Source organism: Xyrauchen texanus, chromosome 5, assembly GCF_025860055.1.
Source record: "Xyrauchen texanus isolate HMW12.3.18 chromosome 5, RBS_HiC_50CHRs, whole genome shotgun sequence".
NCBI lineage: Eukaryota > Metazoa > Chordata > Actinopteri > Cypriniformes > Catostomidae > Xyrauchen > Xyrauchen texanus.
In genome coordinates, this window is record NC_068280.1 from 45,515,808 (window position 1) to 45,529,460 (window position 13,653).

Below are 13,653 nucleotides of genomic sequence, written 5' to 3' on the forward strand. Positions count from 1 at the left end.
ACTTTCCCCCAACCTACACTGAGAATGTGTGAATGATGTACAGGAACAATACAATCATTTGCTTAATTAGTTAAGACATAAGTGTTTGTTCATTATATTCATATTTTAGGTGAATTGTCAATATGCTAATATGATATACTGTAAAGCATCACAGATAACCACCCACACTAAAGGCTAACATATTTCATTTATTTTCAATCTGAATCAAACAGTGCACGGTATAATCTATTATAATCAGATGGAAAGCCAAATCAAATAAATAATAAAAAATAAACTTGTGTGGGGAAATTACTGCAAATTGTAGGACATACCCCCTATTAATGGACAAAATATCAATAGCAAACTGAAATGTCACACAGTAATGAATCATTTAAAGGTGACTTTTGGGTGAGATTTTTGGTATTACATTTATGATTACAAAACAATACAACAGATGTGCATGAACTCAGTTTTCTTAAAACTAGAAAAGAAAATATTTCCAAAGTGAGAACAGAACATCTCTTTTAATAATTTATGCAGTCTATCTGAACAAACTACCCCACCCCCCCATATCTTTCAGGCCCATAACTCTTTAATACAAAAATATTCATGTTATTAAAGTGAAAACCTTTATAAACTGTAGATTGTATATTTATGTGGATAATAGGAAAATGCTGCATGTAGTAGGATACATTTTCTTATAAACCTACAATCTTAATAGAAGATGGAAAAACACTAAATCTATACTCACTTCATTTCAACCTTAGAAACAATATATGAGCAGAATAAATAAAGCATATGTTGCCATTACGATGGCCATATACAGGTTTGTGTAATGTTTGCATTATTGATTTTTTTCGGCAGAAATAATAAAACCAAAAATCAACTCCATCAAAAGACCAATTACCACAACAATTCCATTCTTTTTATAGCAATGGGCAAATAGTGGCTAATATACATTGTTACGGGGTTCTTATTTTTTTCCATCAGATGTTTATGTGACAAAATTAATTATAAACTTAATTTGCATTTTTACTTTGCTTCTTGCTTTTGATTGCATGGCTTTTAATGGTTGTCACTAGTGATGCCTAAAAAGTATTTGCTGGCCTGCACTAGAAAGGCACTAGTATGTTATGCACTGAATGACAGAACGGAATCAACTAAAAATCCCATTTTCACCAATTTTAAATCAAAAGAGCAGTTTATCTTTGAGAAAATCTACAAATTGACACAATTTTGATTTAATAGTGTTATTTGAGCTTTGTGCTTGAAACCAACATGCTAAGTCAGAGAAGCCTAAAAATTATTCAGTAATGTAAACTTGATTTTCAGGTAAGCTATTCCTTTACAAATTGTCTATTGGTACATTGTGACTGAACTCCACTAGTCGGTTTAGATGTCTTTTATTCCATTACACTTCTTTTAAACACACAACAAAATATAGTGGATCTTAAAGTAGCATTTTTTACATTTTGTCTGAATAGATAGATGGTTAAATGCAATGTCCTGGAGCCTTCATATAATGTCTTTGAGACCACCAACACTGGAAGCATCTCTTTAACTGAGTCACTCCGTTCGCTTTCAATCCCCGTAAGCAACTTTAAATGTGTCAGAGGGGATAACTGTTGAAATCTGACTGAGTGCTTCAGTGACGTCTCATTTTGACTCGTCGTGCAGGGGTGTGGTCATGTTTGTGATGCGAGTGTGTGTAGCGTGAGCCTGGATCTCTCTCTTCAGCTCTCCTCCAGGAGTTTTCTGAACTGGCATCACTGTGTCGTCTCTGTCGTGATGATAGGGAACGCCTCTGCAGCTCCTTGTCCATCTCTAATACACGAGGCCTGAGAGAGAGGAATGATTCATTTATTGTGATAATATCGGTGGTATATTCTGTAAAATAGGGTTAATAAGATCAAATTAGAAATATTCGTCTTTGATCTCAATATGTTGGCCAGGCCACCATGGGAGAGAACCAACTTTAAATAGAAATAAAAAAGCCTATTCTAAGCCACTGATATGATTGGAGTCTTCATCTCATGTGAACATATGTCCTCTTAAACTTCTGTCAAAAGTAATATTCATTAGGTTTACTAATAGTGGATTTTGCCGATATCAATACAGTAACTAAGGTGGTGGAAAGGCTGAAAACCGATTAATCGGCCGATAGTTTCTTTTTTAATTTAGGTTTATAGCATGTTAAAAAAAATCCTCGAGTCTTTTCTTAGTTTGACGGACACAGACAGAGGCTATAAAAGTCCAAAATTAATAAAATCTCAGATACAGCTTATTTTGTAACCAGAATAAATGAAGAATTGCTGCATAATGTAGGACATTTAGCTATAAACAAACCCAAAACACACAAGGCCACAGAGGAAAATGAAGGGATAATAATAATAAATAAACTAATAGAAAACTACATGCATAAATTTTTGCTGATAACTAATAGTTCCAAAAAGCAACTATTGGCCCAAATGTATCTGTAAAACCAGTATATCAGTCTACCTCTACAATTCATGACTTTTTTTAAATGACTCATGCACATTTAACATAATGGATTGTACATATTGATGTGGTATGACAGCCTTTGAATGTACCTGTGTGCAGCATCGGGATCAGCCTTCCGGTGTGAACGTTTGGCTTTGAGTATGTGTCGTCTCTCAGAAGAATGGATGGAAGGGCTCAGTGAATTTGAGTCCAAACGAGGGGCATCCGGTCTTGTTCTACAATTAAAAACATCAACCACCAGATATCACACACATGTACACCCCAAGAATACCACACTTTTAAACCTTTTAAAAACAACTCAGATTAAAAACAAAAAGAACTCACTTTCTTAGAATGATGACAGCTCTTCTCTCTTTAATATCCTGTGGGCGGATGCAGTGTGTGATGTCATCAGCTGCATAGCCACTAAAAGAGAATTCAAAAGCAGTGAGTATGTGCAAGAATGTACATTCATTATTTAACTACACTGCCTCGCCAAAAAAGTCGCCATTTGGATTTAAATAAGCAGATTCTTAAGAGTCTATGATTGGATCATTATTGCAGTGATAAATGTTTCACCTGGCAACAATTATTTTAACCCTTACTGATGCATTGTGTAGCTTCTCATTTCTTAAATAACCATGTCGGAAGACGTATCCAGTGACGGTGGAAAAGATGTCACTGTGTTTCAGAAGGGGCAAATTATTGGCCTGCATCAAGCAAAGAAAACAACTGAGATTGCTGAAATCACTGGAATTGGGTTAAGAACTGTCGAACGCATTATTACAATTTGGAAGGATAGTGGTGAACTGTCAGAATCGTAGAAGAAATGTGGTCGGAAAAAGATCTTGAATGAACATGATCAGAGATCACTAAAACACTTGAAGTCACATCATGAAAAATTACAGTAGATCTCCTGGCTATGTTTAATAGTGAAAGTAAGAGCATTCTCACATGCACAATGCGACCAGAACTTACAGGATTGGGACTAAACAGCTGTGTGGCCACAGGAAAGCCACATGTTAGGGAGGCTAATTGGAAAAAAAAACTACTTCAATTTGCTAGGTAACAAAGATTGGACTGTGGTGCAATAGAAAAAGGTCATGTGTTCTGATAAGTTAAGATTTACCCTATTCCAAAGTGATGGGTGCCTCAGGATAAGAAGGGAAGTGATGTCATACTGCCCACTGTACAAGCCTCTGGAGGCAGTTTTATGATCTAGGGTTGGTTCAATTGGTCAGGTCTAGGCTTAGCAACATTATGTGGCAATAAAATTAAGTCAGCTGAATGTACTGAATGACCAGGTTATCCCATCAAAGGATTTTTTCTTTCCTGATGGTATGGGGCATATGTCAGTATGACAATGCCAAGATTCATCTGGCTCAAATTAAATTGTGAAAGAGTGGTTAAGGGAGCCTGAGAAATCATTTTCACACATTAATTGGCCATCACAGAGTTCTGACCTTAACCCCATTGAAAGTATTTGGGATGTTCTGCAGAAGACTTTACAGAATGGATCGACTCTCCTGTCATCAATACAAGATCTCGTCTAAAAATGAATGCCAACTCTGGATGGAAATAAATGTTGTGACGCTGCATAAGGTTGTCAAAACAATGCCACGACGAATGCGCACCGTGATCATAGCTTAAGGTGGTCCAACGAAATGTGACTTTTTTTTTGGCCAGGCAGTGCACATTTATATTCATTACAAAAAGCACCATATTATTTTCATGTTTGTTTGGACATGATACTATAATATAATGTTTTTTTGGACACTACCATGATGGTAATACCATGGCATTCTCAAAAGTACCAAGTTAATAACAGTAAGGTAACAAAAGTACCATATATTACATGCAGCATGGAAGTACCATGGTATTCTTGGAAGTAACCTGGATTAAAATGTACATTACAAAGGTATATGAACTTATTACAACAGTATTACTATTCGATATCATGACTGTACCATAGAATGACTTCAGTAAGACATCAAATACAAATGTCTCTATGCTGTATTGTAATGATCACTGCTGCTGTAAGCCCAAGTAGCCAAAAAATATGTTATTGACTATTGGTGATAACATTTTATTAATCATCTCAAACGGGAGGATCTTAGCTTTCTAATAACACCTTGATTGAGCATCTAGTCCACACAGAGGCCGAGATAACTGATGAAACAATGGAGGAAAATTAGACAGCATGTCTATGGACGAGCACATCAGTGAGGGATGAAATGCGTTAGAAAGCATTTTGTGATTGAAAGTGAAAAATGATTTGCATCTAATAGAATGAAATAAGACTTTTTGAAGAGAGATAAAATAAACAGGACCAGAATTACATGCTTACAAAGTTAGGACAACAACAACAAAAATACATATACAGCTTAATAAAAAATTAAGAGACCACTGCAAAATTAGCAGATTTACTATTTATTGGTATGTGTTTGAGTAAAATTAAAAATTTTATTTTATTCTATAAAGTACTGACAACATTTCTCCCAAAAATATGGTAATTTAGACCATTTATTTGCAGAAAATAACAACTGGTCAAAATAAAAAAAAAAGATGCAGTGTTTTCAGACCTTGAATAATGCAAAGAAAACAAGTTCATATTCTTTTTTTTAAACAACACAATACTAATGTTTTAACTTAAGAAGAATTCAGAAATCAATATTTGGTGGAATAACTCTGATTTTCAAATCACAGCATTCATGCGTCTTGGCATGCTCTCTACCGGTCTTTCACATTGCTGTTGGGTGACTTTATGCCACTCCTGGCACAAATTCAAGCAGCTTGGCTTTGTTTGATGGCTTGTCGCCATCCATCTTCCTCTTGATCACAATCCAGAGGTTTTCAATGGGGTTCAGGTCAGGAGATTGGTCTGGCCATGACAGGGTTTTCATCCGGTGGTCCTCTTTCCACACCTTGGTTGACTTTGCATCCTTCACAAAGACAATCTGCCCGATTACAACCTTGCTAAATCACCCCAGATCACCACCGATCCTCCACCAAACTTCACAGTCAGTGCGAAACACTGTGGCTGGTAGGCCTCTCCATGTCTCCGTCTAACCATTGGATGAATAGGTGGAGGATCATTGATGAACTGGGGGTGCTTCAGCAAGGCTAGATTCGGGCAGATTTTGAAGGACGCATGAATCATGCCATGCAAAACGTTATCTTGGAGGAAATCTTGCTTCCTTCTGCTTTGACAATGTTCTCTAAATCTTAGGATTGCTTTTTCCAGCAGGACAATGATCCAGTGCTTATTTTTACCAGTTTTCATTTTCTGCAAATAAATGCTCTAAATGACAATATTTTTATTTGGAATTTGGGAGAAATGTCAGTACTTTATAGAATAAAACAAAATACATATCTATAAATAGTAAATCCAGAAAAACTGCTAATTTTGCAACGGTCTCTTAAATTTTTCCAGAGTGGTATACATTTTTAAACTTTGTTCATTATAAGATTGTAAACATATACCATATTACTTATAGGGGTTTTGAAAAATGTGACTAATTTGAGCAATTATTCTGCAGTATGTGTAAATGGGTAGATTTTAAATAGGAGTATGAAAAATTGCAGGCGGCAGCCCAAAAATGCCCTAGAGTTTAAGGTTATAAAATACACACTGTTTGTAAAGGATTGCCACAGAGATAATGTCAGGGTTTAATCAATGTTACAAAGTTGACCACATTATAGCATCACTGACATGAGGTCATCAAGATGATAAAGCTGTAATATTGGATGTAACTTTACCCTGACATGGTTAGTAAGCAATTTTATTAGGGTTGTCATCTGGGATTGACGATGGTCAGAGTGATCTCCAATAGCTGATGTCAAGACGATAATTGGTTTTTAATTAATGTATTAAATTATTATGCTTTTATTATCAAATATTACAAATAATTTTCCCTGCAGCACAGACATGTTTAAAGAAACACACGTCATTATATTATTAAGAACAAATGACAGAAAAGCCGTCTATGCACATGTATGACATGCTGTTTGTAGGCGTGCAGTCTAGTGGAACAAACACATGTAAAAGGTTCTCACTCTTTCTTTGTTTCTGAATTTTGTTTTGCAAGAACAGTATCGTCTATGAGTGCTCCAAATAACCGCAGACATCTCAGCTCAGGAGGTGAACTCAGGTTTGAGTTCAGTTCGCTTTATTTCCACAGTGCAATTCATTGTGACCACAACTCTGCAGCCTATACATCTGTGATTAAAACGCAAAATAATACAAAAACACGTTCACCTTGATTATATAAAAAAAAAAAAAATTATCCCTTCATTATTAATTAATTGTAATTGTTTGGAGAGAAATTTTAATTTAGAAATGTATTTGATTTAAGTTTTTTTGTTTTACATAAATTAATTTTCAATGCGAAATCAGTAAAGCAAGAATATTCACTGATCCCTCAGCCCGGGGGTTGCCAATGTAAATGGATATTGCGATATACATATATAAAAAAATCCCTCTCGTAAAGGAGGGAACAAAACAAATTTATTCAGACACATGATGCATTTTCCCGGACAACGAAATACCCGACCGGTAGCCCATGATGGAAAGAATGCACAGATGAAGTAGGTTCTTTGCCAAAGAGATGTTGCCCATCACAACTTTGGAAAAGCCATCTTTCAAAAAGTTGAAGACCACGCACAACATTTGTTAAAATAAATAAAAAATAAAAAGTTCAAAGTTGGAAATCAAGGGGTCTTGCTTTATTGTGTAGCCTTAACCCTGCTTAACATAAATTACCCCTTAGTACCACCTAGCAGTAACCCCCCAATCATATCAGGTATTGGCGATCTGACTATGGAGAAGCTCGCCAAACCCAAAATTGTATCCCAATAAAATCATGATACATGTATAATGTTCATGTCTTGTGGCTATACTTTTCAAACAGTGTGTAATTGAATGTTTATGGACTGGCCTTATTCACTTCTATTGTAAGTGGCTTACTGTAACCATGAATGTATTTTTTTTAAATATTTTTTTAGAGATATTTAAGAGTTCTAATAATTTTTTTGTGGCAATCAGCATTATGCCACAAATGCTGACGGTTGAGTTTAATGCTTAACCCGGGACATTCCTTTAAATGTCTGTTTAAGATGCAACTATGTTGAGCACACTCCAAAGTAAACACACCTGAGCAAAGTGGCACTGCCGCGCCTCACAGGCAGGTGAAGCACTGGCTCTGACACGCGGATTGGCTTGAACTGGAACTTGCAGCCGAAGCAGAGCGCACTGTCGCTAAAGAATGATACCGTCACGATTGGCCGCTCAAAGATGTGGATGGGATCAACGTGGGACACGATGCATCCCCCAGGCTGGTAGTCATTGATCACGGCGCTATTAACGAAGCCCTCCGGTATGACACTTTGCGAGACCAGACGATTGATCACCATCTCAAACACCCAGTCCGGGATCTCATCCACCTCTCCTTTGGAGTACAAGCGCTCCTGGCCAGGGCCGCGTTTCTCCAGCTGAGAGCCATATGTGTAGCCCTCCCCGAAGAAGTACTTATTCCGCAGGGGTGCCCGGTCCACTGTGTGCTCCCGATAAAGCCCCTTGTCTGCCTTGGCAACCACTTCGTCGATCTTTGCCTCAATCAGAGCGCATTCCTCTGCCGTGAAGATACTTGCTTGCTTTATGCCACTCTTCACTTTGCGGGCCTCCACTTCCCGCCGCTCCTCATACTCGCCACTCTCGTCATCATCCGACTCATGGTATTTGTGTTTCTCTCCATTGCTGTGCTCAAAAACTTTGTCCCTGTGTGGTGTCATCGACTTCAGCTTCTCCCGCAGATCAGTAAAACTGGCCATTTTCAAGACCCAAGTCTCAAGATTACCATCAAATGTTCCTATTAGTGCGTGATGTCATCAGCTGCACAGCCACTAAAAGAGAGATCAAAGCAGTGAGCAAGAGTGTACATTCATTAATTTAAATTGAACATGTTATTCTCATGTTTAAGATATGGTATCATGGTAATACAATGTATTTTTGATACTAATACAAAAGTACCATGTAAATACCTTGGTATTTCATTGGATTACCCTCTCCACACTTTAGTTTAAGTATACACTATCACAAATTTAGCAAAAAAGCACCATGTTTTTAAGACATGAAACAATGGTAAGTGCATTTCTATTCTCTGAGATTTTGACATGATTGTTTTAATGTGAATACATAAACGTAAATGACTAGTTTTAAAATTATTTGCAACCCACATTTGGTTTTTGAAAATGGGTCAAATTAAACAATATACGAATGCAGCAACATCATGAGCCTCATATAAACCAAATATAGGGCCTTAAGTTTGTTCTGAATCAGAATCTAAAAAGAAACTAAGATATATTTTACTTATTCTGAGTTTATAGTCACTTCATCTTTGGAAAAAATAACAAATGTCTTTTTTTTTTTTGCACTGGTCCTTGCTTGGTCGGACTTGCAGACTAGAGTCAATATATTACACAATTAGATGGCAGCATTTTGTGCTTTAATAATCAATCAATAATCACTTTTTCAAACAAGTCCTAGGCTCACCTATTACCAATAATAATTAAAAAAATGTTTGAACTCGTAATGGTACGCCAAAACGTAAGAAGTGGGTGTGGCCACTTTTACTATAAATGGTTATAACTTTAGAATGGAATGAGATATTTTCACCAAAATTGTGACACTTATGCATTGGGTAAAATCTGAGGACACATGAGAAAATTGCGCGTCTCTACCTCTTGGTGGCGCTATAACAATTACGAACATAAAAATACCTCCAACTATGGAACAGTTGGTCCGATTAACTTGAAATTGTGCATGCGGTGTCTTTGTCCAAGGTAACATCAAGGTATATAAGGATATTTGCATATCTTGAAAAACATGGCCGCCATCAATCAATACATTTTCAGCAGCTATTAGACGAGGTCAAAAAAGGCAGATCGGAATGAAACGTGTCTCTCACCTGCGGCAAATGTGGAAAAAGATCTGCCATGTCAAATACAATGAATTTGTCTTGGTGTGTAGGGGCTATCGCGTTTATAAAACAACGCAAATTTACTACATATACGGGACATGTGATTCGGCAGAAGTGTGCAAATTTTGGAGGAAATAATACAATAGGTGGCACTATAACAGCCAGGAATGTTTAAAGGCCATATCTCTGTGGTCCTTAACCTGATGGTTGGGCAATTTCTCTATTTTAGGTGCTAAAGGACTGTCTTATTATTACTTAATATAATTTACATACGTTCACAAAGGCCCCTAAATGGTTGAACACTTTTAATTGCTGCTTGCAGCTATATTTGCTATTACTATTATTATATTGAACAAATATCTCACAGGCAAGAGTTTTATTGTACCGAATAAACGTTTTCATCAATGTTTTAATTTATGCCGTGATGCTTTGTTGTGCAGCAATTAATTTGTCAAAAAAATAATACCGAGGTTTAAATCAAGCATATTACCATGGTAATACAATGTTTTGGACAATATTGTAATGTTAATACCATGGTATCTGAATATAGTTTTCAAACAATATCATGGTATAACTCAAGCTACTCAAATCATACTACCATAACAATACAATGATTTAAGACGCTATCGTCAAATGTTCCTATTAAGCTTCATTAACTTCAGGTCACCATGTTTTACTAGTGTAGGTCACCGAAGTCGTGCGTGACGTGACCAAACACGCTGCGCAGCTCGCGCTCTGTCGGCCATCGTTTCCTTTGCGAAAAACGGGCACAATTAAACAAAATAAAGCACATACTACTTAATTTCCCAACCAACCTGATTAAATTTATAACAGAATGTTTCAAGTCGGCAGTCAATCACGGTCGGCGGCGTTCCCAGCAGTTCAGTCCCATAACATTAGCACGTAGCACAGATACGCCACCTCCAGCTTCTTTTAAACACAGGCTTACGTCAGGATATTGTTTGATTCGCAAGCCTTTAGGCCATTGCAGCTGGTGCGTTGATCAGTCTATTTCCATAAATCCCACAAGCGGTGACTTTAATGCTGCAGCAATATTGCAAAGAGCCGTGAAGATAAAATAAACTCGCGCGTACAAAACTGGAAAACGAGAGAACTGCGCATGCGCAACATGCCCAAAGCATAGGCACGCAGTTGTGACAGCCAATCAGCGACGTGGACAGGATGTTTAGAAAAATTATAACGATTATTTTATGTTGTATTTTATAGAGGACCAAAGCACTCAAAAGGAAATAATTAAATGAATCAATAATTAAATGAGCCTACAAGTGTATTTTTCTCATATTCCATAGGGTCAAAACACAATAATTGATATCCATTATATTTTATTGATTTTTTTAATTGATTGATTATATTTCCAAATGTTGCTTTTAATAATAATAGTCCATAGTGTGCATGTAGATACTTTAAAAAAATGTGTAAGCCAATGTTTAATCTGTTCTCACTATTTATTTTCTATTCACTCCTTGTCAAAAAAATATTCCGGGTTCAATACAAGTTAAGCTCAATCAACAGCATTTGAGGGATAGTATTGATTACCACAAAAATTAATTTAGAATCTTCAATCTTTTTTTATATATATATATAAAAAAGCAAAAATCTGGGTTCCAGTGAGGCACTTACAATAGAAGTATATGGGGGTCAATTTTGTGTGTGTGTGTGTGTGTGTGTGTGTGTTAAAATACTGTTTCAAAAGTTTAGCCAGAAGACGTAAACAATATGCATGTTAACATGATTTTAGTGTGATAAAATAAATTAATAACCTTTTCTGAGTAAAGTTATAGCCAATTGTACAACTTTGTTGTCATAACGATGTAATGTCAACAAGAATTAAAATCCTAAAATGACTGTAAAAATTATGATTTTAAACAAATTTACAGCTCAAATAATACATGAGTTGTATAGAATGAATGCATGCACATTATAATGTAATACATTTCTGCCTTTAAACCCTCCAAAAATTGGCCCCATTCACTTCCATTGTAATGCCTCACTGTAACCTCCATATTTGCTTTTGTTTTAAAGAAAAGGAGGAACAAGTCGAAATTGATTTTTGTGGTAATCAACATTATGCCACAAATGCTGTCAAATAAGCTTAACTTGTATTGAACATTCCTTTAATGTATTAATTGAATTTTTTAACTGCCCAGATCTGGGTTCACAGGAACACCTTACATATTATATATGCTCAAAATATTCAATATTTCATATTAAGAGGAATTAGAAGTGAATAGGTTAAAATGAAGAGGCTTAATAGGTTGTAATTTGACCTTACCTTTATCAAATCATTTAAGGGTTTACTACATTTTATCTAACTATCTTCTAGGTCATCTTCAGTATTCCAGTTTTTTTTATTTATTTTAAATATTGTGACAGTAAGAGAAGGACGATTAACTCAAGCTTCAAACAATATGTTTATTAAGAAAACTGTAAAAAAAAAAAAATAATAAAAAAAAATTTAATGAGTCTAGGTCCCATGTGCTAAACTAAGTTCTAAAAATACAAAGTTTCAGAGTGAAAAAAAATATTTCTTTACTTTGAAAAACTACCATTTCATTTTGTCAAGCTGATTGTGAGAATGCACAAGTGACAAACATTACATTTATTTGATTTTCTCCTGAGTAACATTTCTAACTTACAGTATGTGTGCAACAACTCTGTGTGTGTGTGTGTGTGTGTGTGTGTGTGATATATATATTACAAAGTATATTAAAAATGTATCATTCATTTCTTTTTTTACTCCATACATCTGTCTAACATGTCTAGCATGACATGATTCGTTGCACAAAAAGCAATTACAATGCATGTGTATAAATATTACGCTTCCAGTACAAAGTCATCTATACATAAAATATGAACAACACATACAAATTAGTGCAAATATTGCATTAAGAGGTCTGGTTTAGTTATGAAAAAATCAATTCATGGATAAATTAATAAATTAACAGACTGTGTATTTGTATGAGGGTTTGTTACAGCATGGTAATTTCACTGGGTGGCAGCGTCAGCCTCTTCTCTCGTACAGAGAGCATGTTCTCAATGTGCATGGCAATAACTCGACAAAGCTCCAGACCCTAGAAACAACATCATCATAGTGTTACATCACAGTAAATCATTAATTTATATACATCATACATGGTTTTCTCATGTGTTAAGCTTGTGAGCCCGTGGTCGATTTGTAAAAAAAATATCAAGGGGGATGGTGTTTCATTAACAAATAATGTTGTCCAAGGTGTTAAAATTAGAAATATTTAAAAAATCTTGTGTCATGTTCTAAGAAATGTAATCTTTGTGTCCAATTTGGTTTCATACTTTATTTAAAAAACTTTAAATTGTCACGTGGTGTAACCATCAAGTAAAAGGTGTTATAATTGTAATGAATGAGGCCGGTATCCATTCAACCAACCGCCAGACAGAGCCCTCTCCTGAATACAAGCCATGAACTGTTCCTTCAACGTTTACTTCCTGTTTGCACTGTATAAATAGCCATGCCTTTCCATAGTTGCTTTGCAAAATATTGCCAGTTATTTCACTGCCTTACCAAACGTTTTTCCCATTGCCTTCATTTTATGACAATTGTCTTTTTGGATTACCTATTATTGGATTACTGTTTTGCTTTCCTTGCCTGGTTGGACTGATTATTTGTCACTACTACTTTGCCTGCTTCATCGACTACGTCTCTGTCTTGTGTTTTGGATTTGTCTGCTGTGTTTATTAAACTTCCTGCATATGGATTTTACCGCTCTGTCGTGTCCATTGATTGGATTAATTGCATGATTAATTCTAAGTAATACATGACATGACAAATCTACAGGGGATGGAAAGGGGAATGGTGGTTTTACAAGGGGGATGCTTTTTGGTATTTCTTGCAACAAGCATATCCCTTCAACTCAAGCCCTGTTACCTGTTCCAGCTGCAACTGTGTGACTCTGTGGTTGGTTAAGTCTCCGATCAGGATGTCCACATAAGGGTAACTGGATCCAGCATTGGGCCGCAGTGTGTGAGTTGACTGAACCAGCTTCAGCTGGTACTTCACCAGCACCTCCTGCAAATTTAAAATCAATTTGGAGAACTGAAACTATTTGCAGTAGTAAATATTGTAGTTCTTATCTAGTGTATTTACTGTAGTTCCATTTGTTTCACACAACAGATGTATGGGTTGCATGTACATAATTCTGGAGGCGTGTGTGTGTGTGTA

General features: G+C 36.0%; 2 protein-coding genes across 2 annotated transcripts in view; both read right to left on the reverse strand.

The window, feature by feature from the left end:
* alkbh5 (alkB homolog 5, RNA demethylase) lies at positions 1-10,541 on the reverse strand. Its single transcript, XM_052127144.1, has 5 exons — positions 10,253-10,541; positions 7,613-8,361; positions 2,806-2,886; positions 2,571-2,696; positions 1-1,817 (listed from the first exon to the last, which is right to left on the reverse strand). The coding sequence occupies exons 2-5, from the start codon at positions 8,287-8,289 to the stop codon at positions 1,625-1,627; spliced, it is 1,077 nt and encodes a 358-aa protein (XP_051983104.1). The 5' UTR covers positions 8,290-8,361; positions 10,253-10,541; the 3' UTR covers positions 1-1,624.
* Positions 10,542-12,427: 1,886 nt separating this feature from the next.
* Positions 12,428-13,653, reverse strand: part of myo15ab (myosin XVAb) — a 68,417-nt gene continuing 67,191 nt past the window's right edge. Inside the window, 2 exon segments of the mRNA XM_052126346.1 lie at positions 12,428-12,529; positions 13,360-13,500. Coding sequence (XP_051982306.1) covers positions 12,428-12,529; positions 13,360-13,500 — 243 coding nt within the window.